At 31.9% G+C, this 11,200-nt stretch overlaps 2 protein-coding genes across 2 annotated transcripts; both read right to left on the bottom strand.

The window, feature by feature from the left end:
* Positions 1-798: 798 nt before the first annotated feature.
* On the bottom strand, positions 799-9,569 carry LOC145740258 (putative carbonic anhydrase 3). The gene is made up of 7 exons (XM_081995697.1): positions 9,190-9,569; positions 6,448-6,486; positions 2,023-2,187; positions 1,832-1,970; positions 1,664-1,766; positions 1,378-1,605; positions 799-1,049 (listed from the first exon to the last, which is right to left on the bottom strand). Exons 1-7 carry the CDS (start codon positions 9,254-9,256, stop codon positions 879-881), a joined length of 912 nt encoding a protein of 303 aa, XP_081851823.1. The 5' UTR covers positions 9,257-9,569; the 3' UTR covers positions 799-878.
* An 802-nt stretch (positions 9,570-10,371) lies between these two features.
* Positions 10,372-11,132, bottom strand: Srp19 (signal recognition particle 19). Its single transcript, XM_081995704.1, has 3 exons — positions 10,934-11,132; positions 10,738-10,873; positions 10,372-10,681 (listed from the first exon to the last, which is right to left on the bottom strand). Exons 1-3 carry the CDS (start codon positions 11,002-11,004, stop codon positions 10,430-10,432), a joined length of 459 nt encoding a protein of 152 aa, XP_081851830.1. The 5' UTR covers positions 11,005-11,132; the 3' UTR covers positions 10,372-10,429.
* Between the last annotated feature and the right edge of the window lie 68 nt (positions 11,133-11,200).

The raw sequence follows: 11,200 nt of genomic DNA, 5'->3' as shown, positions 1-11,200 counted from the left end.
GTTAAAGACCAACTAAATGCCTTATTGTTATTGTACTTTTGTCTTACTTATTTTATTTCTAAAAATTGACCATCAATTTTAATCAAACTGATACAACGCACGAAATACAATGTTTCAAAGACATTTTATAGATCATTTCTTGTTGTTCTCACTAAGTCCCAGAGAGGCAAGTTTTAGATAACCAAAGGTGTTCGAAAATCAGTCGATTTAGCGGATACAGATATCAAAAGTTGTAATAAGGTAAGTATCGTTTTTTTTTTAAATACTGTTATATTTTTGGGACAACGAAATAGTACAACTACTGCATGACTATTATCTGGTGTATCGTCGTCTCTTTCGACATTTACTTGCCTCAAAAAATCCTTTTACCAAAATAGTTATCCTTGAGGAGCGTCAAGCTTAAATATTGCCTACTTTATAGATATAAAGAAATCAATTTGAGTTGTTTTGGTGCTTACTTATTCAGAATCATCTATAAAAATCAAAAAAATGTTTTCTTTCCTTAAGAAGAAAGCTGTGTTGTGCTATGTTAGGTTTTGCAATGGATGAGCAAACCTGGAATGGCTTATACTCTATTTATTTTTGTAATTGTTTTCTTTTAGTTCTTTTTATTAATTTTTTGATATTTTATGTATTTGTGGCTGCTTCTTTATTATCATTTATTATTTTCTTTGTAGAGCTACGTTAAAGCTAACTGCAGATTAGATGTTTCGTTCTTATAATAGTTAATAATATGTGAGTGCTGGTTAATACTCCTATTTGAAGTCCTGGTGCTTATTCTAAAATAAAACATTTCCATCATATAAAACAAAATATATTACAAAACCTATATATCACAATATTTACAACAATTTATTGTATTTGTAGGTACATATTGACTAAAAAAGCGGGAAACTTACAGCAAAAAATGTAACTAAACAAAGCAACAAATTTTGTGATAGTTTGGGTGCATGATTGAAAAATATCAGTCTTCCGTTGAGAGGTTGAGTAGGTCGGTAGTTGTGTGTGAGTCTGCCCTTTTTGGTGCTTATAAGCCGAAACGCGTTTATCTGCAATTAAAAAAAGTTAAATATCCAGAGAAAGTACCAAATTAGTTGACGTTGACGTAAATATCTACATTTCATAGATAACGTCCTACTTTGGAAATGCATTTATGGAAAAAACAGAAATGACGCTAGAGAATTGCATCATCTTCCAATTATGACGTTTATTACTATTTTTGTTGACAACTGTTGTTGTTTCTTAAGCAAAACTAATTTTTGATCAAACAAAAAATCTGTTCAATGAAATACCAGTAGTACCATTATCAAACACTTTCTCATTTTGTGTTTTATACTAACACATTACGATGTATTCTTTCTAAAAAACAGACATTACTTGATCTCTAGACAAAGGAATGGTTTCCTCAAATTCAATCCATGTGACCGTTTCAGAGCATGGTGGCGTCGTCAGAGATCCTTCATATGTAAAGTACCGTTTCCTGTTAGTGGTAGTTAAATCGTCCAATGTTCCCACATTGTAGATGGTCGTGTTTGAGAATATCCCTTGGACTTTTTGCAATCCTTGTTCAAGAGCCTCGTACTTGTCATTGTTTTTATCAGTTACCTGAAACAAGTAGCAACTTTCAGGTTTTTACATCTATTTTTTTTTGTCCACTACTTACCGATATGAGGAAAGAGAGTACAGTCAAACCGCCTGGTTTTTCGGTTCCATTCTGGAACCCAAACTTGGTGTTGTACAAAACGACGTGCATTTCCAAGGGGAAACTGTACAAAAATACCGGGAACCAAGTATAAATTAGTTGACTAAAAACTTATGGTATAGTGCCTACCTGTGATGGTTGATTTGATTTTCCGATCCTATCGTATCATTGGGACCCCAATGGAAATGCAACTGGGCGAATTTGTACACCCCATGCAATGGACCGCCATGTAGTAGAGGGGTTGTGTCTGATGTGATTTTCATTAGAACTGTGAATCAAAACTGTTGTAAGTGTTTCAGTTTAATTAGTCAGCAAATTACCGGTGTGTCCATTATTTTCCAGACTGGCCATCTCGATTGGTTTATCAAAATGTATGAATTTCAGTGGGTGATAGTGTTTTTCTACCACATTGTGAGTTTCAATGTCGATGGGGCTTTGATGTTTGCCCAGGCACTGAGAATATCGTTTTCCCCAATTGGTTGGTCCTGAAATTGAAATCAGGTATAGTAGTTGTTTTAGTTATCTTTACTTCTTTAATTTGGATTATTTAAAAAACGTGTTTTTGAAAATTATTTTCTTGAACTTAAGACACCTTGTATAATTTTTATCGGATTAAATTTACATTGTCAATCAAAGTCACAGTGACCGTTACTATTGAAAAGTCATTGTTTATGCCTGCTTGCAATTATTGATGCTGTTGTTTTTCCACAATGCCTCTAGAACCGCAAACACGTCCAATAAAGATTATTTCGCTTTTTTTTTACAATTTGCGGTCGCCATCGAATGATAATTTGCATTTTTCAATCGCCAGTATCCACAATAAAGGGTGTCACTTTACTCGGACGAAATCTGACCGCTATTGATCGATTGAAGTGGAGATTTTTCAATTATCGTCGTCTTATTTACATGCAGTAAATTAGCGGTCACGCGTAAACCGGGAGCGCTAAAGCGTATCGCAACTGGCCGCCATCACTTTTTTTCTTGCACGATATTATTGATTCTAAAAGTTGTTTGAATGCAAAAAAGTGACAGTTACGTAACTGTCACTTTTTTTTTTTGTTAGGTATTTGTGTTAGCATGAGTCAGGTGTTTTGATAAGTTATATTTCCCTGTTTGCTCCTGACTGATTTCCAACTGAACATTAGAAAAATGTTAGCTTTTATTGCTTGAATGCTCACGTAATATTTGACAGTTTCTGACTAATGGCCACTGGTTGTACATATTTCTCTGTAAATTGCTTCTACAAACAGTCCTAATGATTATCGTAAAAGTTAAATAAATATACAGGATGTGCTGAATATACAGGGTGGTCCAGTTTTAAATGTCAATAATTTACCAATCGATAGCCCATCAAAAAATAAGTTGACATGCATTATCATTTTTCTGAAGAACGCTTCTTAAGCAAAACATAGACCTCCAAAATTCAGTTTTAAAAATCGTTTTTTTAACAAATTTGATCAAATTGGGAACAAGTACACTGAAAATAGTCAAAAACAGCATTTTTTGACTAATGTTTACTGGCGTTCAATTTTTTAGACTATAGGTAGTGTAAAACTGACTTTTTTTATTCAATTACACTGGAAACAGTCCGAATTTTCGGAAAATTCTAAAAATTAGTGTTTAAGACTAATATCGTAGCATTTAATGTCAAAATTGTTTACTTTCATTAATGAAGAGTCTGAAACTTAACTTTTACTATAAAAAAACAGTTTAAAATTCGATTTTTCAGTCTTAAAGCACAGTGAAGCGTCTAGAAGTCAATTTAATACTGACAAAGCTTGAAATGACATGTTTAAGGCTATGGACCATGTAAACATAGTTTTTTAATTCTGCTATGTCAAAAACTTGGTGAAGATAACTCTAAAACTCGATTTTCCAAGCTGAAAGCAGTTTTAAAGCCCTAAAAATAGTCCAGAGTACTAAGAAAATGAAAAGCAAAGTAAAAAAACCTGAAAAGTTAGTCTTCAAGTCAATTTTCATGAATCTAATGTCAATATCCTGTATTTAAGACTATTTTCAATACTAAAATATTGAAATGTATTTTCAAATTATGAAAACTTACTTCAAATGCAAAATTTAAGCTTCTGATGTCACTTTTCATTGGTTCAGAGTCACTTTTTGGTGTCCAAGTTAATTTTCAAGGTTGAAATGTATGAATTTGTAGTAAAAAATTATAGATAAAGTAGTTTTTCATGCTACAAGTCAATTATCCCTACTAAAGTTTTTCAACTTATCTGAAAACTATAACGACTGACTACAAAGACAGTTTATAAGCCTCTCAAGTCAATTTTCACAATTTTCAAGTCAATTGTGAAGGCTAAAGTCTTTCAATTTGTCTGAAAACTGTGAAAACTGGTTACAAAGACAATTTTTAAGCCTCTCAAGTCAATTTTCACCGTTTCAAAGTAAATTCCCTGGTTTCTAAGTCAATTTTCAAAACTAAAGTCTTACAATTTGTCTGGAAACTATGAAAACTGGCCACAAAGACATTTTTTAAGCTTCTTTAGTCAATTTTCACCGTTTTCAAGACAATTTTTAAGTTGGGTTGGGTTGGTTTTGGGTCTTTGAACGTAATAACTCAATTATTTTGTAAACAAAGTTTCAAATCAGAATTTTATAAGAGATACTTATTATGTCAAATTGAACAAGTAAAGTAAAAAAAAATTAAATTTTTGAAAAATATCCATTGACGTAGAGAATAAGGCAGAAAAATGAAAACCATCGTTTCACCACCACTGGACAGTTTCGACAAACGTCATTAACATCACATAATGAGAATTAATTTTTTATGTATTTGTTCTAAATTTAATTAAAATTTAGGTCTCTTCTGCAAAAGTGTATCCTTATATGTAATTTTGCTACAACTTTCAGATTCATCTGATTACAAATCGATGTATCCCGGATACCTGATTGAAATTAGATACTATCATTGTTATAGCCATCAACACCAAATTTCAATATCCGTGCTTTTGCAGGAAATTGTTTGAAAGCGAATATCTCGAGAAAGTTTGTTCGATCTGTTTCAAATAAGCATTCTATGAAGAGCAAGTTGCTATTATTTTGAGTTTGTTTGTCAAATAATAATGATTTTTCAGGAATCTTAAGAGCAGTAGAAAACTGATAACTTCTCGTTGCGCTTCTGAAACGGATACATTCTGTATACACCAAAAAAAAATGGATAGTATCTAGTTTATTTCTAAAATTCCTAACTTATTTAAATTTGAGAGTGGACAGTGGTTTCTAACAATGTGCTACCACAGTTCAAAAGTAATGCAAAAATTGAACGAAACTGGTTTAGTACTTAAAACACTTTGAATGACAGGCTTAAAGCAAGTATTACTTGTAAATACGCGGAAATTAAGTAGAGTGATATCATTATCATCAGAGAGTCCCAAATGGAGAAACATTGGAAATTGCAATATTAGTCACTCTACTCGCACAGTATCTAACATAAATATAAAAAAACACACAACAGGTAAAAATATGTTAACGTTGATTTGTTTTGTTGAAACTAATATTTCTGTGTATATCCAGACAAGCTGTTAGTAATACACAACAATAGTGTGCAATACGTTAAGCTTGTATTTCACAAGCAAAAATAAAACAAAGAGTTTTCGTGGGACTCGTGAGACACCCTGGATTTTTAGGTCATGATATCGAAACAGGGAAATGTGGTGTAGAATAAATCAACAACACATTTTTCACTCTTTGTAACTTTAAGAACCACATTTTTTCAAAATTAAATGGAAGCATTACTTTCTACTAATACATACCTATTAGTAGCAATATAATCTACTTTTTACTTACAAATCCATTTAGATAATACCTTAATTTTCGACTGTCTTTGTGTCTTAATGTAATGATAATCCGGTGTAGTTAAGATAACCTTTTCGTAGGAGAATAGGCGGATTTTAATAAACCTGGCTCAGAAACTAACAAAATGTGAAAGAAGGTAACAAAATAGTTGTTCACACTACGTTCCCCTAGTTGTGGGGCTGTAATTACATCAAAAATTTCATTCATCAAAGATTTTTGTATTGTGGTTTAATTGTAGAATCTAGGAATAACGCCTGAAACAGGAGTTTCAGGATATCCTGGATAAGTTTAAGCAAAAAATATTCCATTTTTTCAGTATCTTGAACAATTTTTTGGCAATTTAGTATATTTATCAATATTGCATTAAATGTCTTAATAAAAGCAGTAATTTTGTCTGATAGCAAATAAAACTATTATTCCTGCGGTTTTGCTTAATCAACCAGCAAAGCCACTTCTGGTCACAGGATTAGCTCTCATGCCCAAATTCGTTAATGAAGCAAATAAAACTGACAAATTTATCATCAGTAGGTACCAACACCTACTAAAAATTCTACGTCAGTAACTAACATCAGTTACATAACATTAATAATTGATAATAATTATTACTGGTGTGACTAGCATTACTTTATTAATAATTCTAGTGTTTTGGTACACCACAAAAGTATGAGAACTTTTCAAACCCAATTGTTTTCATATCGACCGATAATTGCGGTTATTTGGGTACTGGACCATAATACTATTATACAATAACTAGGCCTAAGTATAAGTTCAAGGTGTCTAGGCAATTATTAATAAAAAAATAAGCATGCAAAATCCCGGATTGAAAACGCAATAGTATTGCTGCGTTTTAGTGACATAACTCAATATAGTGCTAGCTCATTTGACCCAGGGCTGATATTTCAAGAAAAAATTGCGTAAAGTTAACTTACCTTCGTCTCCGTCATAGCCGAAGTCTTGGCAGTTTCCCCCTGAAAATTACGCAAATTGATTAATTTGTTTAAATTTGACCTAAACTGTACCACCAGATTCGATTAATTATTGCTTAATCAGTTTCACAAAATTGTTAATTATGATGATGAACCAAAAAATGTGCTACTTTTGTGACAGTCAGTGCAGCTGATACAGCTAAAACATTTTCTTAAAGTTAAATCCATATTACGTATATTAGAGCATTTATATTTTAAATATTGTTTGCTCAATCGATTATCATTTAAACGTTACGTTTAAATGATAATTAAACTAAAACACTTTGTATTAGTGTGAAACAATCACGATTTTGCCGTGTAGGTTGGTAACCGGAAGTCAAGAAAGTGAAATAAGGCGTAAAAGCTTTCATGCAGGTAATTTGTCTTAAATAAAGGTAATTTCAGAAACTTTCAATACTTACATACATTCCATCAAGCATGAGTTTATGTTTATTTTGTATGTAGAAATATTAAATGTTGAAAGGAAAATAATGATACTGGCTGGAAGGCTGAATAAATGTAGGTATTTATTTTTTAAATAAATTTATTGTCACGAGTGATCATGATCATAGGATGTCGGCTATATTTCAGATCATTGCTATTTTTATCATGGGAAATGTGTAATAATTGGAAATCTTTAAATTATCAATTTCATTAGGTTTACTTTTCAGTTTTACGTGACTGCTCTATTTATTTAGATGTTTTTGGTGTGACTTTTTCAGTCTAATCAGGTGAATTATTAATTTAAAATTTTGTGGTGTTATGATTATTTTACAATCATTATTATCAATTTGGCAGAAACAGAAACGTTGTTAAGTTAAACGTGTTAAGAAGTCGATAAGTAAGAATTTTATAGTAACAAAGGTAACTTTTTTCCGGCATACATAACAATCATAAATCAAATAAGTTTTGTTGCAATAAAGACAAATAGGTATAATTTCGATTCGTAATTATTGTTGTTTATTATACTAAATTCCTCGATATTATATCAGTAAATACAGAAAAACACAATGAAATCAATGCGTTTTTATGTAAATTGCCTTAACGAGGTCGTCTAATAATCGGTATTACGAACAATAATGTTGTGAGATACATTTAATGAACAAAAACGGTTCAGTAAATAATTCACATTATGGTGCATTCGGTTCAGTAACTTTTCAAAACTTCCAAGTCCAATTACGTGCCAAGGAAAATTGAATCTCCAATCTACTTAAAAGATGATATTATGTCAGTTAGAACCATCAGAAGACAAAATGGGACTCTCAGTACGAAAAAAACTTAATTAATGTTGAATGGAAAACAACACTGAAGTTTTCTTATCTGTTTTACCATAATTAGGATTGCGCAGTTTTAAAAAATTAGTGAGGAACTCAGGGAATGCAATTGACGTAGGAAATAAGTGTGATTGCTACATTTTTAACTAGTTCAGGTTATAAACTACTTTTTTACGATTGGTAATTTTCCATTGTCTTCAAAACTAAATTCAAGTGCACTTAACGTAAATGTCAAATATTTTAACACTGGAACATAAGTAGACACGAATCATTTCGTTGAGCAACCAGTAATTTAAATATTGTGCAGTTTAAGGACAAATTTAACGGGAAAAGCCTTCTTAACTTTTTGAACACGAACAAACGTTTCATTTAATTATGAGATTAATGAGTAAATTATACCTTCATGACTAAAACCAATTAACATCTTAGATTAGGCCAATCGCAAGAGCCTTCAACTGTATTTTAGAGTTTTTAGGAAATTATAGTAACAATTTGAGAACGGGACTTTTTCCTATTGTCTTTTTATAACATTTACAATTCACTAAATTTTGTTAAGGATCAATATCGGAAAATACTCAGTGGACAAACTGATCATATACAAGGTGTGGTCAGGCTGCTTTTCATCCCTCTAAATCTGTACAACTATTCTAAAAAGTTGTAATTCTTTAATTTACAAACTTGATGTTTAAAAATTAATTAGTTATCTTTTAAACCAAAAGTTTACTAACACACTCAAAAACATAGCTTTAAAACATTTTTTTTAAATTGAAAAATGTTAAAAATATTATCTTGTGTTAATTTTAACTAAAAAAATTATAAATCAAGACGTCATGTAACTGTAAAAGGTTTAGAGTGAGGGTATATTATCAAATCAATTTAGTTTTTAAAGTAAAATTGTCACATAAATACAGTGTATTCAAATTTTTTCAAAACATGTTAGGTAAAAAACGACATTAACAATGTTAGGTTCTTAACTAAACCAATAATATGAAATAAATGAATCCTAATAATTTTAGATTATTGTTAATTGTAACCTGAGGTTTTGCTGCAGTTGCAGTATGTAAATTGTGTGTATTAATTGAAATCGTCGCTCGATTAATTATTGTCGTATTGTATTTGTGAAAAAGTGTTGTTCTAATATTTTTTAAATTGCAGCAAGAGGTATATAAAAAGAGAATTAAAAGTTATAATAAACATTCCTTCTAGAAGTAGTAAGACCATCATTCGTTAGAACTGTATATAATAATTGCCAGCTATGTAGATTTAATTTTGATGAATCAGTTTTAAAAAAATTGAAACAACTTGTTGGTAACAAATTTAAAACGCTAACCTAATGGATCATGGTAAACTACAATTTTTGAATAAAAGTGGTTTTGGAAACATACATTTCAAACGCTCAAAAGTTTTGACCAAAATACAAAAATTGACTTACCTAAAAAGCAATAACACAAAACTAAACCAACCACAAAGTGGCAACAATCTAAGGATTTTGCTCTCATGTCTGAAACTGTCGAAGGACTGACCGAAAGAGCCAAAGTTATTTCAGACAAAAACAAAATTCATCGAAGTATCCCCGACGGTTATACACCGATTGGTACCTGCTAAGTAGTCGATGGTACCTTAGCAATCTTCGAAATGGAAGAATATAGTTTGCTAGTCGAGCGTTAAAGTGCGTGCATTGATTAGCGGCAATCAATCAGCCCGAATGAGAATGATTTATACCCACTACCGGCCTGCTTTTTGGTGTAGAAACTATTGTGCAGACTTTCGTGACTCTTTTGTTGACAATCTCCTCTGTAAGGTTTTTTCGTGCTTTATCATAGTAATTGACCGAATCGATGCGTAATGACACGTGGTTACCATGATGATTTATAAAATTTGAATGACTTAAAATGGATCTGTATTTGTATGGGGTTTTTGAGTAATATAGGTTGAATCTTGGGTTTTTTCTACTTATCCTATTGCTCATTTACTTATTCAACAAAACTGGCACTGATTACACTTACAAAGTATAATCAGAGGTTTGTGACCACTCTAATGAGCCGATATCTCTGATGATGTCAAATGAGATTCTGATGAAACGTCAGGAAACCCTCCTTTTTCGGAGGCAAATCAAATAACGAATATCGACCTGGACTAGTGTGAGAACACTGATGCATAGTTCAGAATCAAACAAAGCTATTTTATTTTTGCTTCAGAACACATATTTATGATAACTAAAAAGATAAGCTAGGTATATGAATGAAAAAATGCAAAAAGTCCTATATTTCGCAAATTTTGAGTGAATTTTAAGATACGGCAGAGTATTCTGGGGAGGTGGCAGTAATATTTATATTTTGTGTTTCAATGTATAATTATTGTAACACAATTGTAAATAAAGTGTTTGTATTGTATTGTAACAAATTTAGTAGGTACTAAAAGTAAAATACTGAAACCATAATTCTGAGAGGTTTTCTGTACAAAAATAGCATCTAAAGCGCGCAAGGATGCGCATTTTGACCACAAAAACTGCATTTTCTGATATCTCCCTGCATATTTTAGTGTTGCATGAGATTTGAGTGGTAACCTAATTTTCCTCACTATTGAAAGAGGTACAAAGTAACAAAATACATCATCCAGACCACTTTTTTTATTAAACAAAATTAAAATAAATCTCAACTAAACATACAAAATTATCTTCTTCCCTTTCCTTTACCCTTTCCCTTGCCCTGGCTACTTTGACCTGGTTGATCTGCTGAGGGTTTATTCTGACGCGTCTTCAGTTTGGGAATCATATCACCCAAGTGAAACATCACACTGTCTCTAGAAGGAAAGCCTGGGTTACATGGTGATCCATCATCATTTTTTAACTGGACTCTGATGCGCCCTCGGTGTAGTAGTTCCTTGCTGCGTTCTCTGCTGTACAGTTTGTTTTCTACACCAACCTAAAATAGCAAATACATAGAAAATAGGGATAGCAACAGGATTTTTTTATTGGTACATTTAGTCCAGAGGCAATCAGCACATCCCTTATTTCTTGATAAGTTGGATTGTCAATGCACTTGTTTTTAGGCAGTCTTCGGCCCTGTGCTCGGCTTTTCAAGCTGTTGATATAAGCGGGGTAGATGCAGATCCACCTTTAATAAATTCCTCTGTACTCTACTTTATTTACACTGTGGACAATATGGTTTGTTTACCTTTCCCTCTCACTATATTTTTTGTCGGGACTCCATTGGAGAAGTGGCGGGGCTGCCGAATGAGACGCCATTATAAAGCAGTTGGTTGCAATTCGATTATAATTTACTAGGTAATGTTTTTAAGTAATAATTTATTCGAATTAGAAGAAATAAACATATGTGACCATTAACTAAAATGTGGTGAATATTGATCAGCTGTTTGAGGTTCTGACGTTTGACAGTTCTGCTAATTGGTTTGAGTATGGAAGCCCGTTTGGAGACGTCAGT

This window comes from Ips typographus, linkage group LG1, assembly GCF_016097725.1.
Source record: "Ips typographus isolate SLU linkage group LG1, UJ_Ityp_2.0, whole genome shotgun sequence".
Taxonomy (NCBI): Eukaryota; Metazoa; Arthropoda; class Insecta; order Coleoptera; family Curculionidae; genus Ips; species Ips typographus.
Note: the sequence above shows the minus strand (reverse complement) of the source record. Positions and strands in the feature narration are given on the sequence as shown.

Excerpts from the sequence above, each read along its gene's own strand:
- LOC145740258 (XM_081995697.1), bottom strand. The coding sequence starts at position 9,256 with ATGAGAGCAAAATCCTTAGATTGTTGCCACTTTGTGGTTGGTTTAGTT. Across the intron at positions 1,767-1,831 it reads AATCAAATCAACCATCACAG|TTTCCCCTTGGAAATGCACG; the intron begins GTAGGCACTATA and ends ATTTTTGTACAG. Across the intron at positions 1,050-1,377 it reads TTCCTTTGTCTAGAGATCAA|ATAAACGCGTTTCGGCTTAT; the intron begins GTAATGTCTGTT and ends TTTTAATTGCAG.
- Srp19 (XM_081995704.1), bottom strand. The coding sequence starts at position 11,004 with ATGGCGTCTCATTCGGCAGCCCCGCCACTTCTCCAATGGAGTCCCGAC. Across the intron at positions 10,874-10,933 it reads AAATATAGTGAGAGGGAAAG|GTGGATCTGCATCTACCCCG; the intron begins GTAAACAAACCA and ends AATTTATTAAAG. Across the intron at positions 10,682-10,737 it reads TGATTGCCTCTGGACTAAAT|GTTGGTGTAGAAAACAAACT; the intron begins GTACCAATAAAA and ends TTGCTATTTTAG.